The following is a 15,462-nucleotide window of genomic DNA, read 5'->3' as shown; positions in this document are numbered from 1 at the left end:
TGTGTGGGGATCCTGGAGTTTGTAAGTGAGTCTAGATCACAACAGACTTTCAACAATTGTAGCACCAATAAGGTAAGTATTCCTCCTGAAACCGAAAATGCACAGTCTGTGTGTGGAGCCACATAATACTTCATATTCCTGCCTCTGGAGCTAAATTATGGATGTAGCAATCCAGAACACTTTAAAACAAAGGGCATACTTGTTAATGGCTGCATTTTTAAATACACAGAAGATTGAGAATTTTCCTTTTTGAGAGAAAATCGAGTAAAACAAGCCCAGCTTGTGACAGAGAAGAATTTATCTCTAGGGTTCATCCAAAAGTGCTGTGAACTGCCCATAAGTACCAAGTAGCATTTATGCACGATGCAAACATCACTTCTCAGCAACCATTATCACAGCAAGTGCTCTGAGATGTATGTCAGCACACAGGCTTTTAAATAGAGGAACAGTTGATAGCAATGGCATTTGGGCAAGGATCCCCCAAAATAACTGTAAGTCAGAACAGACCTGTTCAAGTCATCCACATACCACACACTACAACAATAATTTTTAAAGGCATTCAGTAGGCTTTTACCCTATTTTACAGGCTTTCTAGTGAAAATTATAAAAGATAAAGCAATTAAGGCACGTGGAGAAAATTCAAAAGGCATGGAAAGCTAACACTGTGAAATATCATATTGGTAGGCCAGCTACTTTAGCAAAATCCAGAAATCTATGTCTGTCTTTACGCCCGTTTTAGGATACCACGGAATCGCTACTGGGATCATCCCTTGTACTATGTAATTGCTGAGGGAAGAAGGCATACAGATAAGTTTGCTTTCACACACTTTTTCTTACAAATGTGTTTTGACTAAACTCTATGAAAGCAGCATGATGATAAAATTGCAGTCAGTGTCTTAAAAGGTTACAATACAATACTCCACATTTTAAGGAAAAAAAAGAACTACCAGCAAAGAGAACAACAATGAACGGGCCAATTTAAATGACAGGCATGTCTTTCTTACAGAATCATTACCTCGACTTGAAGCATGTGAGCCCATCTCTACTCACGGACTGAATTCAAAATAATCAACCTATAGTAGAAGTTAATGATCAGTTTAAGCACTGAAAAAACAAGTGGTTTTAATGCCTCCTGTTTTTTTTCAAACAAGAAATGTTATGATAGTCTTTTGGAGAAATACCATAAGTACAATGACTTTCAGGAAAGGGTAAATTGGTCATATTCCTATGAAGTTACTGGACTCATATCATAGCCATATGACAAATGAACTAAAAGATGAATATTTCTTCACAACTTTCTTTTTGACCAGATAAAAAAAAGTATGCCTGATACTTCAAGGACTTGCAGAGATTGTGCAAGTGGTCAGATTAAATTTGCAGGTTCAGGTAGGTTCAAATATAGCAAGACTTAGAACAGAATGGAAAATTTTAGAATATAAGAATTAACTCTGCAGCCCCTTGCCATCTGTAGTTAATTAAAAAGCCACTGTCACCGGCAGGAGGAATAACACACTACAGGATATTTCTGTGGAGTTTCTGCATACCCTTGGTTTCTTGGTGTCACTGAGGGGCTAAATATGATACAACTGCCTCTCTTTTACGTGGAGAAAAAATTTCATCTGCTTCTCCACCACAAAACACAGCATAAAATTTTCCTCCTCTCCAGAAGTTACTAACTGCTGTTTCAACAAGCTGCTCTAAAAAACTTGCAGCAAATCCCAGGATCTTCAGTTATTCAAAAGTTAAATAGACAAGGCAACTGCTCCTTCCTTTCTGTACGTGTGTAAACTTGGACAAAATAGTAATCAAATTGCTTAGCAACTGTAGGTAAAAAAGCTACTATGTCATAATTTATATGTGAGAAGATTGCAGGGGGTTAGTAGCCACATCTAGTGCTATTGAGGCTTCCCACCGAGAACTGCACTGAAAACTGGCAGCTGACTCAAAACACTGCTATTTTCAACAGTTCAAAAAATGTAAATGTGTCAGCAACTGGTCAAATAGGCTTCCATACTGGTGATTTATTGCAGTCTTTCACATTAGCATACTACTGACTTGTATAAATCACTCCCAGGCTGAAAACAACCCCTGTGCACAGCTTTATAATAAATGCATGTGCTGAATCAGTCTTGCTAGCTTCAGAGCGATGTCGGAAGGTAATTTTGAGCAGTCTCAATTAGACAAAGATAATTTCTATGAGCCAGATTTGCTAACGTGCACAAAGCTGAAGTACATATGCTTTTCCAGGGAGCTTTGGAAGGATAGAAGGGGGAAAAAAAAATCACCTGTCTCAGCGAAAGAGGAGAAGCCAGTGAAACAGATCTGCAACTACTATTTGTATCCATTAACAAAGGAAAATTCGTGGCTGCTGGGCAACTTGTAAGGTTTGGCTAGTGGACGTGAAGGTTTCCCTGAGCAGGGTTTTCTGCAACTGAGGTACTAAAGACATAAAGATCTGTGTGGGCTTTCATAGCTTCATCATCTACATGTGGCAGAGTTAGGACAGTTACACTCAGAAACTGAAGAATATGAATATAATCCTAAACCACTCAACCGTCCCCATACCTGAAACACAAAGAAGATAAACATTTGGGAAAATGTATGTGAAACTTTACCTGCAACCACTGTGACTGGTCATTGTGGCCAGAGGTCCAGGCATTAACTTTGCCTTGCTTGTCCAGCCGGGCTTTCCTGGGCTCCCAAGTGAACATGTCCATGTTGAGTGTACGGAAAACACTGGAGGCAGTAATTTGGTAGTCCTGTATATGTCCTGATTTCATCCCCAAGGGTTCAGAGCAACCTGGAACAGCAAAATAAGATCTGTGACACTACCGACTTATCTCTGTAAGTGGTTTAGGTTTCCTGTTATGGAAAAGAAAACTAGCAATTCTTGAAGAAAAGGCTTTAATCAAGACTATTGTTGGAGGAACTTGCAAACAGACAAACGAAAAATAGCCAATTCAAGGCACTTTATTTCAACACTACCTTGGAAGAATCAAAAACAAGATAGAGAATTCAACGTACTTTATCCTGGCATAAATTTATGAAGGCAAACAAACAGAAAAGATTACTTTTGTCTGTTCTTATCTTGGTTTTATTTTCCTGTCCAGCAGCTTGCTATTGTTTCCCCTATTCAGTTCGATTTTCTCATGCTTTTATGCCATGTCACATCAACCATGTGTTTGCTTACTGAGGAAACATTAATTTTTCTTAAAGCCACTGCTGGTAAAATGTTAACAAGCATGAGCTCTTCTACACTTTTGAATTACTTGACATCTAGCCAAAAACTTAGAAAGCTCCAACACCCACTGGCGGAGTGGAAGACTACAGAAAAACTACTGTGAAGGAGGGAGAATAGTAGGAGATAATCGCTTAGGAGAAATCAAGAGTTAATGGCTTATTTATTTAAACCAGGTGGATGTCCCACATCTTTGAGTTATTTTGATTGTAGCAAAAGATAGATCTTGGGCTTCTCCTTTCTCTGTTGGGTGTCCATGAAAAAAAAAAAAAAAATTAATCAGTGACTCTATGTTCCTCTGCCTTGCTATCGTACACTGGGAACAGAGAAGGTACATTTGGACCCACAAGAGGGAAGACGCAAGGTGACAACAGGAGAGACACCCTTCAATAGCAGCACTGTAACAACAGTACTGGAAGCCAAGGGAGGCAGATGAGCTGCATGGTTTTAAGATTTAAAAAAATAAGAAAAAGAAAGGCAAGTCAAGTGGCTGAAAGCAAGAGGGCTGCTAAGAGGTCAGGAAAGGTGGATATATGGCTGGGTGGAGTAATGTTGGATGGTTGAAGAAACGGCGAAAGGTGGAGATGGGAACATGAAAAGAAGAAATTTTCTCATTTCCTTGCTGCCCCAACTGTCAAAAACCTGCATACGTGTAGTTGTCCCAAAGTTTTCACTTCACAAATTTGTGGATCCTACTCAGTTCAGTAGCTGACTTGACTCAGTTAAATTGCCAATTAATATTTTAACATACTTTCACTCACTGAGTGAGAGTGTGCCCAGGATCTAACATACCTGGTTTGACAAGGAGTGCGTCATCACTGTGAATGCACAGAACCTTGACTTTATGTATCATTGGGAAGACAGAGGTTTTCCACCCGACGTTCACATCCCATACCGCTGAGCTGGTTCCTATCAGGTAATCATTTGCTGAGTCACCAGCTGCGTTTCTTATAGCACACATGTAAGTTGTGAAGGCTTTCCTGCTGGGACCATGACCCTACTCAGCTGGTGTCTCTTGATAGAGTCAGAGCACTGTGTGACCACTTAAAAGACCTTCAGAGTTTTTACTTTGTTTTTCACTTTATTTGAGCCAGATATCAAAGCTGGTTCTCTTTTTCTTAAAAGTCCATTTCCTCCACAGTATGTTTACCCAGATTTAAAGACCTGATTCTTTTTTAGTTTCTTTGATATTATTAGCAAAGAACTTTCAGTCAGATTCTACTTTCTGTTTGTCCCATAGGTTTAACACACAGAATTAAATGGAATTATTAGGGATTCAAATCAGGAAGGTAAGACCAGGCCCTTTGTGGGGAGTCTAACAGCAGGAGCAAATGCATATTACCAGAGACAGATAATAACAATAATATGCTTTTTAATGTAGTAACTACTGTATTTAAAATTTGAAATACTGACATGTTTCATACTCAATTAAAAAATAAACAAAAAACAGAGATAATTTTTGGAAAAAACCCAACCTTTCAGAACTGATTCTCAGTGCACAAATGGAAATTGGACAGCCTTGTCTGTAGAATGAACTACTTTTAGTTCAAAACAACAACAAAACAATTTTCCTGGGAGTAGGAGGGAGCAATTGATAGCACAAATGAGAGAGACTCATCTGTTGCTTTAGAGAAGGACTTTGCTTATTATTCAATTCTGAAGTATCACTCCAGGATCACAAGGGCTGCCAGCAGGAATTTTTCATACGAGGAATCTGAAGGAGGTTCCTGACACAAAAACATGGGTTGTCAAAACTGTTTTTCAGTGCTGGTTCAATCCATCAAAAATAGTTCTATCTTTTCTGAGTATTATTATTCATTTATGAAACAACAGATGTGTCTGCTTGTGTGTCTGTGCATGCGTGCATGAATTAATGGGATTTTACACTCGCCTTCCTTCTCCACTGCCCCAAAGGGAGGAGGAAGACAGTTGTTAAAGGTAACAGGAGAAAGTGAGAAGAGCAAAGAGAACCAGAAGGGACGAACATGATGCACACGGGTGGCAGAACAATGTCTTAGTGCTGTGTCACAGAGAGCAACAGCAGACCCAGTCACTTCCCAGCTCCTATGGCACCCTGCTGCAATGACAGAAGATAATGACTGTTTATTTTGATAGGCGAGCTATAACCTAGGGCGCAAAGGACAGAATCATCAAACAAGTACAAAACTTTGTGTCTGTAGATAGTCATCCCTCATAGAAGTGTATATATAATAATGCTCATGACTCCCCGGGACATCTCCTCTTCATTGCACTGTATCTTCTTTAAATTTGCTTTGCAATGTCCCTGCGAAAGGATTCAATTTCCCTTCCCATTTTTACAACCTGTTAAAGTTAGTGAGAGCTGATGTAGACATACTTACGGCTATGACCAGTGGAGCATCTTAGGTCAAAACGTTTGAGACGCTTTGGATATCACCATCTGTGATAAATGACATCTGATAACTCTGCATGTTTAAACCTATCTAGGTATAAGCTTGCAGTTACTTCTTATTTGGTCTAGCTCAATGAAAAGGAGCAGTGAAATAATGAGGATGAGTGTGGATTAGCATCTGAAAATTAAGAATCCACACAAAGGTTATTCCCTGTTGACTCTTCTGAGGGCACAATATTTTACTCTTCAGTCTGCATCCTGTACCATGCCCCTCATACACCTCTTCTTTCAAGAAAGCTCAAACCCTCAAAGGAAATATTAAATATCCAGTGCAGTGGAGGCAAAACCACAAATGTATCTGCATAAAAAGGTCTACATGAATTTTGTCTTGGGATTCATGCAGTACTGGCAAAAGCAGCATAGGTCAATTATTTGAAGGCAAAGGTGATTTTTTTTTGATTAATACTGTGATATTTTTCTTTTCTGAAAAATCAAGAGATTTTAAAAATTTTCTTCCTATTAATGAACATAGGATTCCTGTCCAGATTAGATAGTGCTGAAGACGAACAAGGGGAGGGGAATGTAGTATTAGATGCAGATGTTACAAAGTCCCCTTGTGTGTGAGTTTGTGTGAGTGGTACCTACAGGTACTGTTAGGATAGAGGAACAGTTACCAGAGAACAACGTGCCAAAAAGAGGAAAATTACATGCTCAGAAGATGCTATGAGTCTCACAAGGATGGTTAAGTTCTGGGGACCGGCATCCCTCTGCAAGAACTGACAAACTCAGAACACCAAGAATTTGCTGAATTGGTACACAGCCACCAACATACACGAGCATCAACAATGTATGACATGGACCGCATACAAGAAGACAGAGCCTGCTATATGGAGATGTTTGAGCATGTGAGTGAATTGCATGAGTAAGTGACTGTGTTGTGCGAACAGTTATCTGTTTTTAAAAACAACAGCTTGATGCTACTATTGATGACTGCTTAATGAATAAAGGCATTCTAATAAACAGTAGCTGTGATCTGTTTCTCCCCTCACATCAATACTCTATGAAGGGAATTTACAACATAGAGATGTGCAAAACACAAGTCAGGCAGGAACACAAGGCCATGAAAATTAATGCCTAATTTATTGATGGCCAACTCCACAAGCATTGATCACAGTTTTCAATAAGATCTGACCATTGGTCCTGGTAAGTAAAGCTATTTATGAGCCTAGAGCAGATTATATTGAACATTTTGCTGAAGTTTGTCCTACAAAAGAATTAGTTTTTATGATGATCTGGTGCTGCGAGGTAGTCTGCCTCCCTTCAGTAGTGACTCTCTTCTCTATCACCAGGACTTGTTAGAGAAGCCAGACCTCTCAAAGTGGTTTTCTGCCTAAGACAGAGCACCTGGAATTAGAGTGAATTAGTCTGTCGTTATGTATAATTATACTCTTCTTTCAGTAAGATTGAAATTGTTCTGCTGAGCCTTGGCTGCCTGCAGTTCTAAGAAATGATGACCTTGAAACTGTTAGGAGACCACTGAAATGAATTCACTTCAGTAGCTTTCACAGTTCTTTGAGCAAAACAATTCCTGGTAATTCTGGCAAGGACTTACTCTAAATTGTGGTTCCAGAAATGAAAGACATAAAAAAAAAAATCTAATAGACTAAAGCAGCTAGACAGAATTTTCTATTTACTCTCAAACCTATCTATATTCGAAAAGGGCTACAGTGAGATTAATGCATTAACTTTTCATTTATGAATCTGGTTTTGATGCCTCTAGAGGACTGAGAATTATTTAACTCCAGCTGTTTTGATATATCATTCGTGAACTGGACGACTATTGTTTGTACAGTATGCAGGCAGCCACATAAAAATCATTCTTAAATGAATTCAGTGGAGCGCTCCCACCAGTAAAAGGTTGATCTCTTGAAAAAGATAAAAAATTTACATGCTTTACTGAATTTGTAAGGGAACATGATTCTTGCAGAGAGTGCCTAGAGGTCAGGCTTTACATTTATGAGCTATAACTTCTGCTACTACAAACCTTAAGAGGGTTTACATTGGCTCCACTTGTTCATTTACTTTTTGCTATGAGACGCAATCCCTGCTTCTGCTAGAAATCCACCAAACAAATCTAAACTGAAATCTTGACTAAAGCAGTCCAGCAAAACGTATCTTACTGCACTTCGAGTGGTCCTTGACGGCAGCTGAAGCACCCTCGTCCCTCTGAGGATGTCACACAGCAGATCAGCGTGGTCACCCAGCAGCCAGGAGAAATTACTCAGATCAGCCTTGATGCCTGCTTCTGCCGTGACTCTGCTGTGCAGCACTGCACAAACAACTTCGGCTCCCAGAAGTCTTTTTCAGTGCTTAGTTTAGGCTGTGCTGAGTGTAACTGTGAGTTAGAGACTCTCTGTCTCATGGTCTGCTCAGTATGTAACATTACAGGTCCTGATAGCTGTTGATACTTACTAAAACTGCCATAAATGACCTTTTCTAGGTCGCAGGTAATTGGAGGCCAATGTGCACAGAAAAATTTATGAAGTGTTATTAGGTTGCTACCACATTACCTTACTACTATTACTGGCCTACTGCAAGCAACTATTGTCACTTATATCATTTAGGTAAGTGTTGCTGCTTATATAATGTACATAAAAAGAGATGAGTAACTGTCTGGATAAACTCAGGCCTGCCAGCTGCATTTCACCAGGAATAAACTGCACATGGTTTAGACCTCAGGCACAAAAATGCGCTGCTTGTTGGTTGACTTCTGAGGGGCAGCGATTGCAGAAAACCCACCTGACAGTTCACAGCCAAGAAGTTCCATTCTCAACGTGCAGTGTCTTCTGCACACCTGAGGATACAGCCGTACGTACTGCGACTTAATTGGAGGGGTGAAGGAGTTAGCGTACGGGGTGTTGTTGTCCACGTTTCCACGAAACACCTGTGATAAAATGACATATTCAGAAAAATGTGCCAGGATTACTGGAGGTTCAGTTCATTCCCATATGTCAAAAATATCTGTGATGTTCTTCTGACTGTCCCTGCACATTTCTCTGCAAGCTTTTCCCAAATAGAGGCTATTTTATCATTTCTAGTGCCCAACATACAAGTTTTTAAGCAAAACATACTGCCATTGGCTTGCATCGGCATCTGTTTGCCACCTGCACTGAATCAGGACCTCTATCGTGTCACTCCTAGAAACTGAAGCTACTAATGCAACTAAATTATGTCTTCTTTTCTAATTAGTGTATTAAATAGTCCCAATTCAATTTAGCCTGCAATTATTTACGCTGATTGACATTTATTTTTTTCCCTCTACTTCAAGAACCTGATCCAACTCCCACTGAAGTGCACTGTAACCCTCCCATTGATCGCAGGGGGAGCTGAATTAAACCTATAAGCATTCTTCTATTCACTCCTCATTCTAAAAAGATATGCTTGTACTTTGTTTTCTTCCCTCATTATATACCTCTTCACACAGCATTTTAATTTCCTAACAGAGAAACTATGTCTAATGCTGCTAAGTGCCTTAGTTCTATCTTCACTTACACAGTAAAGGGATTTTTGCTGCTTTGTACGCACAACTCTATAAAAAATAAGTGGTAACTATAAAATGTAAACACATACTTCCCACTGGATGATACTGTTCGTGCAGTACAGAGATTAGCATTGATGAATGGGTTCTATGCTTTTAAGGGTTAACACTAATCTGCCAATATAATAAAACTAAATTCAAAACAGAGTAATGAGTAATTACTGGTAAACTAATTAAAATTAAAATCAGTTAAGTGTAATAAACAGGATTATTCTAGCCTTGGGACATAGTATGTATACAACCATCAATTAAAGTATAAGAAATTCTTAGCAGACAGAAAGTGCAAATCTATTGATGGAGTTTTTTTCAGAGAAAAATAATAACAAGGCAACCCATATCATACTGTCAGGCAATTTGCTTATCTATTAAGACACCTCATACTTCTGAAGGCAGCTAAACCATAAGACATATTCATATACAGATGACTTAATCTTACCATATCTTCATTTGTGCCTTTTACTTTGTACATTGTCCACGACTTCCCATCATTACTGTATGCAATTTTGTAAGATTTTACATATTCTGGACTTCCAATCCTCTTGGCACCTTGAGTTATAACTCCCGTGACTCGCATCTTCTTCTGCAAGTTTATCTGAAACAACAGTACAACGTTATCACTAACCATCTGAGGGACACACTTCTGATTCTCGATTCCTTTCTTTTTTTTTTTTTTTTTAAATGACAGTAAGGAAAAGACGTAGCTGTAGTATTTAATTCCCATTATCTTTCCTTCATTTCATGTATGTATGCACATAAATAAATGAAAAAAATTGAACCAAAATGGTACTATGGTTATGTCTTCATGTGTATGTGAACACACACATATATATATTATTGATATATAGGGTATTACTGGTGTATTACTGGGATATAGCATATTACTGGTATATAGAATTACTGCTATATATTTCCTTCCTAGAAAACAAATGCAACAGTGTGATAATTTACCAAAGGCTGAATCTTCTGTTCTATTAGAAGCCAATTTGCAATCCCATACAAAAAAGCCTAAGTTAACTTCAGGTTAAATTTCTCTGTGAAAGTAAAAATACATGGATGTTCTGTAAAGCAAACAAATAGATGTTTCTTTGATTCTCACTGAAATTTCATATATCTAAAGGTCATGGTTGAAATGCTAATCCCAAAACAGTCAACAACAAAATATCAATGGCCACCAATGGATATGAACATTCCCTGTGTACTTGTCTGAGTTGACCTCAACACCCTGCAGTACAAAATGAAGATGTACAGTGAGTTCAACAACATTCAGACAACCTTAATTTTGCCTTCTTTATCCATCTATGATATGGGAAAGCCAACTATATTCTCACAAAATTCAGAATGTGATATTTAAATCAAACAATGCCAGCATTGTCAGCCTCGTCCCTGCAAAGACGTCAATCATGAGGCAATCTATGGCAATTGCACTCCCACCCTCTCGCTAGTAGGCAGCTGAAGTCTGTAACTTTTGCACCAAATGAAGCTTAACAAAGAGCTGTCATACTGCGAGAATTGTGTGAAGGTGCAGGCAGATGTGTGATAAAAGGAGATGAATGGAAATACTAGAGAGTAAACAACTGGGACAATGTAAATGATACATTAAACTACATTAGCACTTGCCTTCTCCAAATGAATCTTATCTCTGCTTTCCAATTAGTGGAGCTGACCCAGTGTAATCCCTACTGTTTGGGATAGCAGCCCCAGTACAGGAATACAGGGAGTCAGAGACAGACCAGGTATCTGCTGTCCAAATACTTTAAACCCTTTATTCTTTACGGTGTGGTCTCAAGATTTTCTCTCACTTGGTAATGTAATCTAGCCTCTATTAAGGATGTAAGATGCTCAAACTGCAGTGTTTCAATATCTTGCTGTGTACACAGTGGGAAAGTGGAGAAAGACAGAATTTTACTGCAGTTTTTTTGAGGGAGTCTAGCTATTTCTCTGTTACTTGTCTGAAATAGTTGGGCTTCTGATATTTTTTTTTTGTGAGGCAAAAGAAATTTCAGCGTAGTTTTACCATAGTTCTCCCTATAAGAAATTAATAAACACTCATACACCTTTAGAATAACAATGGGTATTTTAGAGGTTTAGACCCACTGAGAGAGAAGCTGCCTATAAAAGATCAGATTTTTTACAGGATCTTTCTCACATATACCAGGAAAACTCAGGAACATTTGCAATTGCAATGGGGAGAATGGACTCACACCAGGAATTTAGACAGGTATAAATTAGAAGAGATTCAGGCCTTTTTACAGTCTTGGGAAACTTCTTCCCTCATTCCAGGTCTCCCAGAGAAAAAAAAAAGACACGTTATATTTGTAAGAGGACAGCTCCAGAGCCTACTATCAGCCCCCTAACTACATTTAAAAATGTAGTTAACATAGAATAGTAACCAGTTAGACATAAAGGTTTCTGGAAGTCTCTTCTGCAAATTTCACTCTCTGTATGGAATTTAAGAATATTAATAAACAGACAGGTAAAACAATTTTTCATATATTTACAAAATTGTTAATAATTAAGTGAACACCACCTCCAAAAACAAATTAGAAAGCACAATCAAACAGAAATCAGCCATTGATTATTTGCCTTTTGCATATACTGACTAGTAGCATCTTCACATTTCACTGTTTGGGAAAAGGAAGATATAATGAAACACCAAATACATTTTCTTTGATCCAGTTATGCACATACCTAATATTCTTTCAGCTTCATTCCCAATTTTTCCAGATAATAATCTCAGGGGGTTTTTTTGGATGAAAATTTATGTGGAAATTTTTTTCCCTGTTTACTGAGAAACAGTAGTTTCTAATGAAACCATGGCTTTAACCACTGGATGTTATATTCCCACACTGGCTCCTTTCCATGCCCCAGCCTCCATCTCTAATGCACAACAAATCAACCACTGCACTTCAAGAAGCAAAACAATGACAAAAAACCCACCCAAAAGTAATCTGTCAAAGAGTTTAATACTATAGTTGAAACTCAAACCTGAAAAAAAGAAAAGTCCTACTGAATGATGGGAAGATTCGGTCAGATAATCATAAAAATGAAACAAAAATAATTTAATGTTTAAATACTCATTTAATATACATACTGTTTAACCTGTGTTCTTTGAGTTTCAGGAGGTAAAAAGCCTGCCTTTTTTCTGCTATATACCAGCCCGCTCTATACCCTTATCTGGATATCTGTATGTATAAGCTATACAATTTTATGTACTTCTCTGTTTTAACAGACAGAATCTTTCCTTTTAGAGGCTTTCTTGATCCGTATCCATACTCTGAGTCACAAACTGGGCTTTGGCTTAAAGCAGTATTGAGCTCGATATAACACAGGAAATAAAAACAGGATACTGTGTTTTGCAATTAGGTCTACATATTCTGTCAACTTTTGCAGGAAAATCCCAATGAAGGGGGGAAAAACCCGCTTTCAAATCCCTGCAGCTTGCTTACATACAAAATCCCCATGGGGCTAACGTCATGCCTGTGGTAGCTCCTTTCAGTGCATATGGATACACCAGGAATTAATTGGCCCTTTGTGTCTGGGTTCTTTTATGTGTTTTAAATTTTTCAAGTCAGAGCTTAGCAAAACTCGAAATATTACAACTGTGCAATGACTATAACAAAGCAGGTGCTGAAATCTTTCTCACTTAATGTACTTCAGTAGGAAGCACAGTTCCCCACATGAAATGCGAACTAGCTCTTTTGGTGCTAAAAGCATTTTCAAAGGTATTTTTCTGCAGCAATTGTGAAGAAAAACTGCTTAGGAAGCTCTGCTTTGTGGATTCAGATCTAGGACAGAATGTGATATATTCTAATTACATGGGTGACTGTGCTTTAAAACAAACAAAGAGGTAAAAGTCACCAGGATAAGAGCAAGAGTTTAACAAATCTTTTTAAAAAAGGTAATAGCTTATTCAATTATAAAGGACCCCTTATCATTACTTAGATTAACTGGAAAAAATCAAGGATGATAGAAGATCAATAGTATTTTCAGGGATTTACCCCAGTAATTTAAGTATTAATGCATGGTAAAGACCTTGTAAGAAGAAGACACTTGCATAGAAATTTGAGGAAATTACTTACAGCAAAAAAAAGACACTGATCAGTTCTACCAGCCCTACTTAAATTTAAGGTTATTTTGAGAGTAACAGATTCAGGTTTGACACTCGGCCCCTGTCCATGGAGCTGTGTTCAACCCCAGCTCAGAGGGGGCTCCTGCATCCAGCAACTTCCATGGGACCTAATTCACCCAACATACGTCAGGGATTTGGCTGCAATGTTCACAAGCAGATCCGAGGATGCCTGTTACCCTACATCCTCATGGCATGAAGCATTTTATGAAACTTGGGTAAGATGCCGATTAACACCTACAGGTAATGGAATCTGCCTCAGTCAGGTTTTGCATTTCAATGAGGAAGTTTTCTGGGGCTAGAATAAATGATGAACATTGAATCACTCAGGTAAAACTGCATGTAAAAGAGAGCCAGTAGTCTGACATCAATTCATTTAAATTTGACATTACAAGAAATAGATTATGTCTACACAATATATGGTGGATGATGCAAAGTCGCTGTGCTGATATAGTGAAAAGCTCAGCTAGAGCACAGGCATGGCAGTCAACTCAAGTTAATAGACAGCGCCGAGGGACAAGATACAATACCTCAGAGTCAGTGCTGTATATACCATCGAAGGCTGAATTCATGTACTGCCAGTCACTCGCTGCCTTCTATACTATGTCATACATAGCCAAAACTAAGTAAAAAGAAAATCACTTGAGGCATACTCCCTCCAGTGTGGTGTATGCCCAAGAGCTGGGGAGTAAAATCGACTCTATCAGTTTAAAAAGTCCCCAGCAGTCCTTGAAATTTCTTTTAACCTTGTTCCTTTCAACCACCACAATCATCCTGACTCCATGATTAGACCACTTTTATCATCACAGCAGGTTAGAGAGTCATGGCCTCTTTCAACAGGAGGGGAAAAAGTAACCTGCGTGCCATGTTTCCTGCTCTCAGCACTGATTCTGTAGGACTAATTATCTATTAAACAATTTTCACTGGTGTACTAATGTTTTTGACTGCAATGACTCACACAAATCTGTTTCAGGATGCTAAATCATTCAGTTGTCTACACTGATGAAGACATAGCCAATCAAGATTTTACTGGAACTTGAAAAAATCCATAACAGAAAGGAAAGAAAATAAATGAAAAAGAGTATTTTCTCAAGAGAAAGTGGCAATATGAACAAGGTAATTTTACAAGTTCCTGTAGATTGTACAGTGCATCATTTTCAAAGGCAATTCAGAACCAGTTCTGCAAATCTGCATGGTGCATGTGCAGCTTCACTTTTAGGTGTGAATAATTGTAGGACCATAACACTGGAGTGAACTGCTTCATGCTTGTTTTGCATAAACAGTCCAAAGGGCTCCACAAAACAAAGACCAAAAATAACTTCCCAGCATGCTTAAAAAACCCTAGAATTGTAGAAACAAGACTAAATTCACAGTCATATGTCACTGTAAAAGAACAGCAGAGATTAGGGACAACACCAGTGGAAGAAGTTCATACTCCTTTTCAATTTGTGATCAAATAGTATATTCAGTGTGCAGAAGCTATGTACTTGACAAAAAAGATAAAAAAATCAGTTGCATCTGTCTCATCTACATTATTACATGCAGGAGAGGAGAAGAGGGATCAGAAGATGGAGTGACTTTAGGAAGACACCATATGTGATGCTCCTGGCCAGAACACATAACCATATTCCCCTCATCTGTTATTGCACTATTAGCAATAACACCACTAACATTTCATATAGAACAGGTTTTTCTCAAGTATACCTTAAGAGCAAGCTTCCAAGAAATGCTCAGATTAAAGCCTTCATGAAGCGTTGGGTCTTTGAGACTGTAAATGTAGTTTTACATGAGCCTTCATTCATAAACAGAAATGCAGTTTATGGAGAACTATGGTGTTTACCTGTTTCAGTTATGACATAAAATAGCATTGCTATAAATAATTCTCCATATTTTCTAGCACAAAGTATATATATTTTTACTAATACTTACTGTTACTCATATAAAAATAGGGTTGAATAAGGGATCAAGGTTATACTGGCATTCAAAGATTTATTACAGCAACCCTTCCCTGCTGATTTCATCAGTTTTTGAAGGATTGAAATCTAATTTTTTTGTCTTTTTTTTAAAGTCATAATTCTGATAAAGCTAGATAGAAAGCACCCACAGAAACATTTTCTGATGAAAAATAG

At 38.2% G+C, this 15,462-nt stretch overlaps 1 protein-coding gene across 1 annotated transcript in view; it reads right to left on the bottom strand.

Moving 5' to 3' along the window:
* EDIL3 (EGF like repeats and discoidin domains 3) overlaps positions 1 to 15,462 on the bottom strand; it is a 269,430-nt gene that overhangs the window by 49,059 nt on the left and 204,909 nt on the right. The window contains exons 7-9 of the mRNA XM_050913442.1: positions 9,644 to 9,799; positions 8,409 to 8,553; positions 2,616 to 2,800 (exon numbers count right to left, since the gene is read on the bottom strand). Of these exons, the coding sequence (XP_050769399.1) occupies positions 2,616 to 2,800; positions 8,409 to 8,553; positions 9,644 to 9,799 (486 nt within the window). The remainder of the gene's footprint in view (positions 1 to 2,615; positions 2,801 to 8,408; positions 8,554 to 9,643; positions 9,800 to 15,462) is intronic.

The sequence above is a fragment of the Gymnogyps californianus genome, chromosome Z (assembly GCF_018139145.2).
Source record: "Gymnogyps californianus isolate 813 chromosome Z, ASM1813914v2, whole genome shotgun sequence".
Taxonomy (NCBI): Eukaryota; Metazoa; Chordata; class Aves; order Accipitriformes; family Cathartidae; genus Gymnogyps; species Gymnogyps californianus.
The sequence above is the reverse complement of the archived record's forward strand: the minus strand, read 5'-3'. Positions and strand labels throughout refer to the sequence as shown.